General features: G+C 55.8%; 1 protein-coding gene across 2 annotated transcripts in view; it reads right to left on the reverse strand.

Annotated features, from left to right (window-relative positions):
- Positions 1-5,775: 5,775 nt before the first annotated feature.
- The window catches only part of MTUS2 (microtubule associated scaffold protein 2), a 344,092-nt gene continuing 337,497 nt past the window's right edge, over positions 5,776-12,370 (reverse strand). Inside the window, exons 11-14 of one of the 2 annotated variants that reach the window (XM_007471434.1) lie at positions 11,358-11,456; positions 10,145-10,264; positions 7,652-7,749; positions 5,776-6,548 (exon numbers count right to left, since the gene is read on the reverse strand). In XM_007471434.1, the coding sequence (XP_007471496.1) occupies positions 6,335-6,548; positions 7,652-7,749; positions 10,145-10,264; positions 11,358-11,456 (531 nt within the window). In that variant the 3' untranslated portion in view covers positions 5,776-6,334. The remainder of the gene's footprint in view (positions 6,549-7,651; positions 7,750-10,144; positions 10,265-11,357; positions 11,457-12,370) is intronic. The other variant, XM_007471435.1, reaches the window with a different exon arrangement.

The following is a 12,370-nucleotide window of genomic DNA, read 5'->3' on the forward strand; positions in this document are numbered from 1 at the left end:
CCCCCCCCCCCCCCGTTTTTATTTTAAAGACAAGAGTAGATGCCGTCCACCGCCTTTCAAATGTGGTTTTGAACTTGCTCTGGGTCCCGGTTTGCTGACAGCACTGTCAGTACTTCTTCTTGTAAAGTCAAAGCTACTTTGTGGTACATCCTCTCAGGCTTCCGCAAATCCTAATAAATTCCGTCTATGGCCTGGGCGTGCTCAGTGTGATCTCAGGAATTCCGGCAGCTCTGGGGCGCGGAGGGGGTGGGTGCCCCGGGGTGGGTGCCCCACAGGGAGTTCAGATCCTGCTCTTTGCTTGAGTATCTGCCTGCTTCCCCACAACCGGAAGGATGTCGCGTTGCCTCGTTCTCCTTCAGCCGTTTGGTGGAAATCCTCATTCCGGCTTTAGCGCCTCGGCCAGGGAACCCCTCGACCCTCGTTTAGGATCCTCTGACGCTGTCTCCCCACCTCCCACTCTTTTCCGGACTTGGCTTGGGTTTGGGCCCAGAGGGCTTCCTGCCAGTGGGTCTGCGGGGCACGACGCTGCTCGTTTGCAGAAGGACCTGGGTGTCAGTGCAGCAAACCCCTCTGCCTTGAGCACTGGCCTTGTGTTGCCCGCCACACGCCCGCCACCCATCTGGAGGGTGGGGTGCGCGCAGGAGCGGGAGGGTATGGGGAGGGCTGTAGCTCTTCTCATAATCCTTGATCTCTCACCACCCCCCGCCCCGCTTGAGAAAGGAAGCGCTTTCTTACACAGGAGGCACACTCAGTCAAGGGGGGCCTGAATTCCCAGGCCCTGAGGCTCGGCATGATCACGCTGGGAGGTCTGCTGCCTGAGAGCAGAGCAGGGGGCTGCTGCTGGCCCCGCACGCTCAGCATCAGGGACGTGAGGGGCATCCGTCGGCCGCGCGGTGAACCACCCACCAGGCCTGGACCGTGTCGACGCTTTCCCTCCTTTTCCCCAGGGCTCTGCGGGGACGGACGCAGGCAGGGTGCCCCTTCCTGCCCTCAGGCGCCCGTGAGCCCAGACCCGGACTTGTAGACGGGCCGGCTTCCCCGAGCGCCCCCAAGCAAGTCTTCCCGGGAGCCCGCCTCGGCGCGGGGCGGCCAGTCCTGTGGCGCCACACTGCCACCTAGCGGCCGGCAAGCGCCCCCGCCAGGTTTCCGGGCAGTTTCCTAGGAAACCCTGACGGGGTGTGTGGAGGGGGCACGGAGGCCTGGGGGTGGGGCGTTACCTGGAGCACAAGTTGGTGATGAAACACGTTTGGTGAGTCAGACGGACAGCCCAGCCTCCGCAGCGGGGAGGAATCTCACGGACTCCTGGCGGGGGGTGGGGGGGCTGTTCAGCCACCAGACGGCCGGGAGGGCGGGGACACCTCTCCGGGGTAGCCCTGTCCGCCCCTCTTCCAAGGGGCATCGTTTCACTTTACTGTATAAGCCTGTCCACCAAGCCATAAATACGGCCAGAAAAAATGCGATGTGAGAGAGGCTTCGGGAATAAAGCAGGTGGTACGTCCGCTGATGACGTGAGCTCTGGCCTCCTCATCACGGATCCGCGGGCACTCAGGACTGAGGTGCGGAGCCGGGAGAAGCTGCGCGGTCGGACTTTCCCATGGACGCTTTACATCTTTACTCCTTGAAGCCATGCGGTTACTTGTTGAGCGTCTGCTAACGCAGCCCCTGCTACGTGGATTTGGGTGCAGCTGAAACAGACAGCAGCATCTGAGCCTGTCCGGGTTGTCTGTGGGGAGGGACCCGGACATCCCACAGGGACGGGAGGGCCCAGCTTAGGCTGCACAGCACTTTATCCCGCGTGGTGCTGTCTCTGGAAAACTCGCCCAGACTTGGTGAGGGAGGCAAATCTGCCTGCCTGTCCCCCATGCTGAGGGGGAAGGAACAGAGCTGGGCGTTCAAGAAACCCGAGGTGTCCTGCTTTTTTTTTAAAGAGGTTTGAGAAAAGCAGACAGGTTCAAAAAAAAAAAAAAAAAAAAAAAAATAACAAAATTAAGAGAAAAAAGGTACAGCTGCTAAAATAGTTCTATTTTAAACCTGAGAAAACTTAGAGTCTGAAATGGGAATTGACTTACCCAGGCTCACACAACAAGCAAAAGCCTCATGACTACAAGGATATACTGTAAGATCATCTGATCCCATATAAAAGAATGGTACTTCCTGTGAAAAGTTACCAAAAAAAAAAAAAAAAAAAAAAAAAAAATTAGCAAACTTAAGCGAATGAGCTCTAGCCTGTGACGGCAATGGTGATTGTTTAGAGCATTTGACCCAAACTCCCCAGCGGGCAGGACCCTGCCTCTTGCCTACAAGGGATGCAGGGCTGCAATGCGAGGGCGCCTGTTCCCGGATGCAGCCACGGAGTTAGAACAGCCTCCAGCAGCGGGTGGGATGCCCGGCCCCCGGCTTCTACCTGAGCTTTGCTCTCCCCACTCCTTCCAGCCTCGCAGGCAGGGAGAGCCGGCCGTGGCCTCCCTCGGCACAGCGGGGACCGAGCGCTGACTTCAAAAGGCTCTCTGCCACGGCAAGACAGCCGTGCGGGACACAGCTCTCCACGGATGCGAAGCCCCTCCACCCTGGTTTCCTCCGTGGGCCGGGCGCCAGCGCCCCTCTGTTAAGCGGCTGTGCTGACGGGGAGGACAATGCAGGGTGGGTATGATAAAGGTGGTGGCACAAGACGCCAGAAGAAACGAACAGGTTGGGACGGGTTGACAAGCAGATCATGAATAGCAGCCATCGCCAATAACCTGGACACGTGGGTGACCCAGGGGGTCCAGGAGTGGTGCTGGAGGGTCCGGAGTAACTCAAGGGGCTTTATCACCTGCCAAGGGGCTCCGGTCCGGCAGTGGTTCGGGAGGGCAGAGTGGCTAGAGTCTCCGGAGGTCCCTCCAAACCCCATAGGCAACCAGCCTGCGACCCCAGGCAGGGCAGGCCCGGAGGCTGAAGGCCGTGGTGGGGGAAGTGAGCATGTTTAGGTTCAGGGAGTGGCCTGGCCCCCTAGAACCCCGAGGGCATGAGAAAGCGCATGACAAAGCAGTGCTGTTTCCACGGGCCCCCAAGCCTGCCGGTGCTCTGACAGGAGAGCTCTGTGACCAGCCAGGTGCAAAGGGACGGGCTTGAGGACAGACCGAGCTCACTCGGGTAGAAGCAATAGGTCCACGTCTGAATTCGACGTTGACGGTGAGGGGACTGGCCTCAATCTCGTGTCCTTTTTCCAACCTCCTCCTTTTTCCAACCCGGGCCTCCCCAGGACGGCGGAGACGGAGCAGAGCCGCTGAGCCCCCAAAGCCTGGGCAAGGCTGCTGAAGGATCCGGGCTGGAAGACGGGTGCAGGGATCCTGAATCCGCTGAGTCGGGGGAGAGCTGGGGGGCGTCTCACGACACAGTGATGGCCAGTTGGCGCACACACAAGGGGAGCCCAGCCTTCTGGCCTCCCTGCCTGACCCCACTGGACCTCCTGCAGCCTGGGAGGGCCAGGCCAACGGTCACATCAAGTGCATGTCACAGAAGGTCCCTCAGGTTCATTTTAATATGCTTCAAACACAAATCGGCAGCACAGAACCCGCAGGGGCTGGAAGAGGAACGAGTGACCCCATTCAGATGGCAACCAGGTGTCCCACCCCGCCAGAACCTCGCCGGGTGTGTGCTGGGCGGCGGGAGGGCAGGGCGCCGACGGGGTCCCACGTGCCAGGAAGAGGTTGGTGCGGTTTGGCGGGTCTGTGAGTGGTGGGGGGGGGGGGAGGCTGCGGCATCTCCGCGTGGCAGCAGCTCTGGCCTGGAAGGTGACCCCATTCAGATGGCCACCAGGTGTCCCACCCCGCCAGAACCTCGCCGGGTGTGTGCTGGGCGGCGGGAGGGCAGGGCGCCGACGGGGTCCCCCGTGCCAGGAAGGGGTTGGTGGGGTTTGGGGGGTCTGTGAGTGGGGGGGGGGGGGGAGGCTGCGGCATCTCCGCGTGGCAGCAGCTCTGGCCTGGAAGGTGGATGCCAGGGAGACAGAGGTCCAAGTCCTAACGGTGTGGGGGCTGGAGAGGCGCAGAAGGGGCCCGGTGGCCGCCACCCCTCATGTTCTGGGATAGGAGCCGTCATATGATGGGCGTCCATGACAGGGAAATGAACCCAGGGCAAAGTGGGAATTAGCTCAAGTACCCAAGGTCAGGGCTGGTTAGAGCCACGCTCTAGTCACCTGGTGAGGGATTACTTCGTTCTAACACCACTACAACTCTGACTGCAATAGGCTAACACACTGGACCACATTCTAACATAACACTGGTATCTGTATTGCTGTGTAACTGCATTTAGCAAGTGCCGTTAGGGAAGCAGCTCCTGATTCAAGGGCTGAGCTGTTGTGTCTGCAGGCGGTGCCTCTGCTAAAAGAATAAATACTTGTGTATTTAGTCAACGTGGCATGATCTACTCTAACGGGAGGCCCAACTCAACATCACAGCATCATGCAGAGCCACTAAAGGAAAAAAATGTTTCTTCAGTGGATACTCCTGTGTATGTCCCCAGGATGGGCAAACACCTGGAGCTTTGCTAGCAATGAGATGTACGTGAGGCCAGGAAGCCCAACCTTGACTCACGCAAGGAACACAGACCGGTCTTCACGCCGGCCGCGTATTCACAGAGCAGGCAGGGCTCTGGGCCAGCCAACCCCTTCCATGGGCCGTTTCTTCCCTGCTCTGTGGCTCTGGCCCACGAAGCATCCCTACATGAGTCCGCCTGCTTCGGGTATGCTCAGAGCCAGTCCTGTGCTCAGGACCATTTTGAGGGGCCTTAGGGAGAAAAGTGCAGGGTCTTCGTCACAAACAGTAAACAAAGGCATCATTATCATCACCATTATCAACTGCTGACACCGCTTCTTTCTTTTGTGTGTCTTGCTTCTAATTGTCCACAGCACTACAGGAATACCTCCCAGGTTCTAATTCCACCATCTCAGAGCCAAATGCCAGTCCAGAAGCCAGCCACCGCTGGCTGGCTGTTTCCCGGGCTCCTTCCTCTGTTTGGAAGAACCTCCTGGGCCAAAGATGGGACCTCTGTCAGCTGTGGCAGTGCTTGATCATCCAGCAGAAAATACACCTGGGTTTCTGGGAGGCCATGTGATGATCTAGCATAGCTTGGAACTGATGCCCCAGGACAGAAGAATTGGTTTTCTGGAAGCCCCTGCTGGAACCCCTGAGCTTCTCAATGTACAGGAATGAGGTTGGGTTACGGAACCAAACCGAAGGGGGGTGCCAATGAAGTGGGGCCGAGGGTCATATTTTGGTGAGTTGACCATTTTCAGCATCACATCAGAGTAAAGCAAATAGGATGCCAGACTATGCTTTCCTACTCTACACTTAAGTCAGAACACAGACCCTATTAGCAGTCTTCCTTCTTGAGGACGGAGCGTGAATGGTCTTGGCCAACTCCAAGGTCACTCTCACCCTCATCCTATAAGGTCATGTGCTTCCATATTTTCCCGAAGATGAAAGAGCTTAATGATGGATTCCAAGATGCCATTTAGGGAAAAAAAAGCAGAACTTGTGTTTACAAGACTATAGACGATCCACTGTCATGAGTGACATCTGCAAAACTCCTCACCCCCTCAGGGTTTCCCACTGCTGCCCCTTATCCGCTCATGACAGAAGTATTAATCATTAAAACTCGCGGATGGAGTAATAGTGACCTCACATCATGTGGACTAAGAAGCTGATTGTTCCAAAGGCAGTTACCGTTCATGAGTGGCTGGTGTTTGTGTTAAACAGAGAGTTACCACGTGGTGGGAGGTCGGAAGGCGCTTCTCGATCTTTTTTTTTTTTTTTCCTTTTTCTATTTTGGGTAGAAATATTCCTGGGAAGGTAGATAGAAATGCGTTCTCATTTCCCAATAATTCTTAGGCACGAGTTAGAAAACTGCTGACCTTCACCAAAATACGTCAGCACTTCATGTTATAAAAAATGCAATTCAGAACCGCTGCACGTGTATATACGTATATCTAAATATACACACATATCGGTGCAGTACACAATGATTATTCAATGGATATTCAAAACTGAGCTATTTGTAACTGACCTGATATTCTGCAGTGAAAGTTGCTCATTGCTCAAGAACAGTTGGCGTTTCTTTCTTTTGGCTCTAACTATGGTCAAACGTTTGCACATCAGACACTACCATTTACACTTTCCTAAGTGCCAGTACCAGGACAGTCTTACACGAGGATCAGAAAAGGACTCTGCCTAGGATGCAGCTATGCAGCTACTGGGCATGCGCGCAGGGTCAGTCGGGCTGGTCCACGGTCACCACTCCCTTGAGGCGGAAACCATCGTGGACCAGGCGCCGCAGCTCGACCCGCAGCATGGTGGCGTCATCTGGGCGTCATGCTGACTCTGGCGGGAGAGGAGGGCCCGGAGGAGGAGCCTCGGTAAACGGGGGACGTGGGGGACAGTTTAATCGGGCTGGTTGGGTCCCCTGTTTGCAGCTTCCAAAGCAGCTCTTCGTTGGTTCGGCTCAATCTTTTCTTCTCCTGCGTTTCTTTCTCCACGTATTCCTGGAGGTTAGCATTCTCCTCTGACAGCTGTCTGCACGGGGAGAACAAGCAACTGTCGAGCAGCAGTCACGCCGGAAGGCACTTAACCTGAGGTCTGCAAGGCCGAGGGGTGCAGGGAAAGGCGGTAGGTGGTGGGTGCCCGCGGGGAGAACAGGGTCCTGCCAGACCCCAGGGACCAAGAAGCGGGGTCGAAACGTGATTGCTACTCGTCCCACCCACACATCCGCTCCCAGAGACCCTCCGCCAACACCCGATCTGCCCACAGCCCCTCTGCCCGGGTCAGGGGAGGCGCTGGGGGCCAGGGGAGAGAGCAGAAGCCGCCAGAAGAGAGAGAGGAAAGCGGGGCTTGGTGTGGGACGCCCTGCCCCTGGCTCAGGCCTCCCTGGCAGCCATCACCTCTGGTCTGTGCATCTGGCCGCTTGCTGGACCGGGAGCCCTGGAGTACAGGCCCCAGAGCGGTCCTCCTCGAGTGCCTGGCACCCAGTCTGACGCCTGGTGTGTAATGGATGCTTATTTGATGTTTGCGGCTAATGGACGCTATGTGAAAAAGGAACCGAGGCATTCTGTGCCTCTGTCGTGACAGCAGTGGGTGTGCCCCCCCATCTCCCTTCCTGGGGCCCTCCGAGCAGGGAAAGCAGCACCAAGATGGAAGCAGTGTCCCTGGGGAGCAGCTGCATTGGTGTATCCCCTCCCTGCTGCCCTCCGGCCAGGCCAGCTCTCCTCTGCCATGACCACCTGGCTCAGCGCTGGTGCAGCAGCCGCAGGCCCCAGTGATGGAGCTCGGCGTCGGCTCACACGGCGGTTCTCTTTAGCCTAGGAACCCCCAGCTGGCAGCCTCTCCAAAACCTCCTCCAGAAATATCCCCGTCACCTCCCAGCTGTGCCCCAGGCTTTGGCTGGTGTCACTCATTTCCACCAAGGTGGGACCCACCGCTCTGCGGAGCCTGGGCATCGGCTGGGCGCTCAGAGCGGTGTATTCTATGCTTTCCTCCGCGCGGGGAGTGCCAAGAGCCTGTGTGGGGAAGCCTCAGGGCTCGGAGGAGTGAGGATAAAAGCAGAGCGCTCCAAGGTCAAGAGCAAAGCCATCCTGTCGGCGACACATGCTTTGGAAGCTCCGACGCCCAGGCCCACCTACCTCGTGACGACGGTGTTCTGGTCAATCCTGGCTTTGAGATCTTCATTCTGCTGTTGGAGAACTTGGATCTTTTCTTCCAGGATAATGTTCTTTTCTGCCTATAAAAGATGCAGTGTCAAGAGCTTCTCAGCAAGGCCCTATGGACAGATGGCCGACCAATGCCCTTGGCTTCCGGGCTTTGGAACGTTATCAAGAACAGTGTTTTCCAAACCGCAGTTTGCAGTGCATTAGTCGGTTGTAAAATCAGGTTAGAGGGACGTGACCAGCATTTCTTTTTTAAACAAAACAGAACAGAAAATACCAGAGTGCGCTGTGTGTAGTAAAAGTATTGTTGTATATATTTTAGATACAGTATATATAGTGGATTGTACGTATTGTATATATACAACTTACGTGTGTGCCTGCCTATACTGGATTCCTGTGTAGAATATATTTCTCATAGTGAGTGTCCCCAGACCCCTGCCACTGTCAGAAATGAGCCGTGAGCACCACCTGGACCCCGTTTGGCTGATGGGTCCCCCGGTTCTTCCCATCAGGCCGTCTGCCCTGCACCGGCATCTCTGGCCAGGCCTGTGCGCGTTCCACGACATTCTGAATTAATGGAGGGCTGGAAATACAAACAGCGTGGACACACTCTTTTCCTTCTGAGGCTCTGGGCAGCCAGGAGCATGCAGCTCAAGCCCAGCGTGGCACATGATCAGAAGATAACGTCCTCTGTGGTTGCTACTCCTCTGCAACTTATGCCCCGCTCTCTCTGTCGGCGTGTCCCCAGGGCCTGAGACCTAGCCAAAGTAGAGCTCCATTCTAAGATGCACTGAGAAATAAATTATTTTTTGAAAAGAATGTGACAAGTTCACAGCTAGAGTCATCTTTAAAGGAAACCGCCACTTCTCCGTGAATCAGGCTTAGGCATCAGAGCCAAAGGACCGGGCTCTGCCCCTGCCCTTCAGCAAGGCCCTTCACCCCATCCTCATCTTTGCTCCCAGGAAATGGGAAGTGATTATATCAGTTCTTCCCCCCACCCCTACCCACCCCTCTGCCTGGAAAGATTTCTGGAATGAGAACTCTTGCATACCTGCAGAATGCCTGGAGCATGGCTAAAAGCAGCCAAAGAAGCCCAGAGGCTTGTGGCTGACCAGATAGATAACGATGCAGGTGGCCCTGACTGGAGGAGGAGGGCTGCAGGGCTGAGAGGGGAGGGCTCTGTTTGCGAGCCCCCTGCTGGCCTTAGCGCTGGCCTTGCTGGGAAGCTCTGGGCTGCTGGAGGGTGCCAGGAGGCCAGCATTGCCTCTGATGCTGGCAATAGGCACTCACACCCCCGTCTGCCCTTATTCTGACTGACAGGCATCTGTGCAGCGAGAGATGTCCCCAGAGAGAGATGGTGCTAGATCAGGAGAGGGGACGTGACGACTGAATGCAACAGGTGGTCTGGGACCAGCTCCTGATTTGGATATAGCGGCTTCAAGGACATTTCCGAGACATACGGAGAACTTGAAAAGCTGAGGAGGTGATCAGTTACTGAGATGGTAAGCTGAGGGTTTGCTAACTGAAAGAAAGCGGGATACAAAACACTCGTATGTATGTGTGGGTTGTATATTAGGGTGTGTACACTTGTACAGAAGGAAGCCTCTGGAAATATTAACAGTGTAGAAATATGTTATTTTAATTTTCTTATCTATATCTTATAATTTCCTTTTAGAGGAAATTATATTTCCTTTTAGAGTATCAAAATTTTATTTTAAATACAACAATAAAAAAGAAAAAATTAATCTACCTGCGACCCTTGGGCCAACCTTCCCCTCAAGAATGGCATCTCCTTGGAGGCAGGCTTCTCTGCTGCTGACTCTGGATGACTATCTCAGCTTCAGCCCTTGCGCCCACAGGGGCGGGGAGTGAACTCTGGCTGCTCTATTCCCCCAAAGGGGTGCCCTTTGCTAGTTCTGTGGGAGCCAGGCTGAAAGGTGAGGCAGAGAGTGTGGTGAAAGCCGGGGCTTGGAGCTCTGGCCCAGGGCTCCCGCCTGGGCTGGACCACTGTTTGGCTCTGGGTGAGACATGACCTCATCCTAAGCCTCCGTCTCCGCATCTGTAAAAGGAGGCTCCTGACAGCACCTACTCAGTGGATTGCTGTCAGAGTTAAAGAACAAACACGCATAGAGTGTCTGCGTCGTGCCTGGTGCACAACAGCGATGCTGCACGGATGCAGGCTCACCGCACATCTTCCCCGGGGTGGGGAGGAACTGGCACGTCACAGTGGTGGATGGGGAGCCAGGCGGGGCGTCAGACGGCCTCCGGGTTTCTACAAATGAGGCCCCCTCTGAGATTCCTGAACTCCTGGCTTCCTAAAAAAGGCGTTTTCTGCTCACTTGTGAGCACCGGACATGTAAGGGCCCCCACCTGGATGGGGCCATGGATGCTGTTAATACTGACATCCACCATGGCAGCAGGGATATCATGCAGGTTACTAGGGCCTCCCAAGGTAAGAGGCCAACTCACCAGCTTTTCCAGCTCAATAATCTTCTTTTCCTGCTGGTGTATTTGCTGATTCTTCATCTCTAATACCTGCTTCAGACTCTTCATGTCTTCTTCCAAGTGCTGATAAGGAGCCAATGCAACCTACAGGGGCAGAGAGCAAGGAGCTATTTACTAGGCATCCCGGCGAAGCCCAGTATTCACCAGCACCATGAATTCAGCGAAATCTCGTCATCCGTTAACAAGCTTCCTAACAGGCACTGGAGAATGAGAGCGAGAGGGCGAGAGGGAGACAATGCTCACAGCCTTCCTGATAACGATGCCCACGAGTTTCCACTGGGAGAGCTACTAAAAATCCAGCTCCTTGGGGAGCAGGAGAGATGAAGCCGTCATTCCCTGAAACGTCAGATCCTGGGGTGGCCGGATACTACCAGCCTATCGCCCCAAGGGAATTTAGCGGGCGAAAACAGTACATTCAACATTGGCTTTTAACGTTCACGCAGACTACTTGATTCAACAGACAGGTGGGGATTGAAAGGTCCCATCTGTGCCCATGGAGGGCCCCGCCCCCTGCCATGCATAGGAAATGAGCAAAGTGGTTTAAGAAGCAGAAAAGGCTGTTGTAGAAAAGGAAATGTGAGAATAAGGTTGCCAGATGTGACAAATAAAAAGGATATTCAATTATGTTGGAATTTCACATAAGTATTGCATGAGACATACTTGTTACTAAGAAACTCATTTATCTGTAATTCAGATGTAACTGGGTGTTGTGTATTTTGCCTCGTGTATTTTATCTGGCACCTTACATCAGAGGGAAGGAATTGTGCCAGCCTGAGGAAAAACCCCACCCTATCAACTGGGGCTTCAGGGATGCCTCCCCTGCAGGCGGCACTGGGAGGGAACGGGACGTGGGTCTGGGATGGGGCCTGGCCAGGGTGGGGTGTTTCCAGACCCAGCTCGTCACAGCAGCCCAGGGACAGGGGCTGGGGAGCCGTGTGCAATGAGGCAAGGATAACACTTAGATGGAGAACCCAGGGCCATCCCGACTCAGCACAGGTGCTGACAGGCACATGCTTAAAATCCCGGGAGGCCCTGACCACTGTCGCTCTGGTGTCAGATCAGCACAGGGGCCCTGCCTTCGGGGTGACTGCTGGGGGAGCCCTGGGCTTCCTGGGGTCCAACAGAACTGCCTTGCCAAGGGCCCTGCGGGTGCTGGGAGACGAGAAGCGCATGATACCTCCAGCTGCTCCTCAGTGTTTTTCCTCAAAGCTTCCTCGAAGCGTCTGGCTCGGTCCCGCAGAGACTGGCTCTGGAAGGTCAGCGTGTCCACCTGGTCCTGCAGGTTAACACACGAAACGTCCAGCCCGGTCCCCTGCAGACGCAGCACCTGGGAGGCAGTGATGACGGCCACCACCCTGCCCTGGGGGCTCTTCCCAGGGCGTCCAGATTAGAGGTCCCCCCCACCGGGCTCCACCAAAAGGCCTTCACATGCAGCAGGGAGAGGCCCCCCGGTCTCCCTGCCTCCGTGCCTTGTCCAGAATGGACCACAGAACACTGACAGATGCATGTTTCTGTCGCACGGAAAGTGCACGCACGCTGGCGGGGCACTCAAAGCAGGTGGCCCGACTCAGCGCCTCCTGAGATCAGAGAGCTGTCCTCGCCCCCCACCCCCAGGAAAGCAAGAAGCTTGTGGAGCGGAGGTGTTTAATAATTTATTATCTGACTTCACAAAAGCAGCCCATCAGCAGAGAGGCATCTTACTCTGGGGTGGGGGGGCTCTAGCCCCCCTCTTCAGGAAGGATGGTTAATCCATCTCAGAGAAGAACTGTTCTCATTTGTTAAGTTCAAGCCAGAAGCTGTGGAACTAACCTTGACTTCTGGCTCTGCCCGAGCCCCTCCCCCGGCACTAAACACAGAGATGGCAGGTCCCGGGGGATTCGGCCTCCTGCTTCACGTCCCCGGTTCCACAAACACTCCTGATCCTACTCCCTCCACCGGGTGGAGCCACTTGCTGACTTTGTCCGGTACCAGCAACTCGTTTGCCCTCAAGGGGGAATCAGGGTCGGGGGCGCGGGGGAGGGGGGAGCTTTCTAAAGCGCAAGCCTGAGCCCCTCACCCCCCTACGTAAAACCCCGTGCCCTCGGGACCAAGTGACGCTGACGCAGCATCTGCATCCTCCGCATCCGCCTTTCTCGGTCTCGCTGCCCCCAGGCCACTTTACATCCGCTCTTGCCCCCCCGCCCGCTCCCG

The sequence above is a fragment of the Lipotes vexillifer genome, unplaced genomic scaffold (genome assembly GCF_000442215.2).
Source record: "Lipotes vexillifer unplaced genomic scaffold, Lipotes_vexillifer_v1.1 scaffold543, whole genome shotgun sequence".
Classification (NCBI taxonomy): Eukaryota; Metazoa; Chordata; class Mammalia; order Artiodactyla; family Lipotidae; genus Lipotes; species Lipotes vexillifer.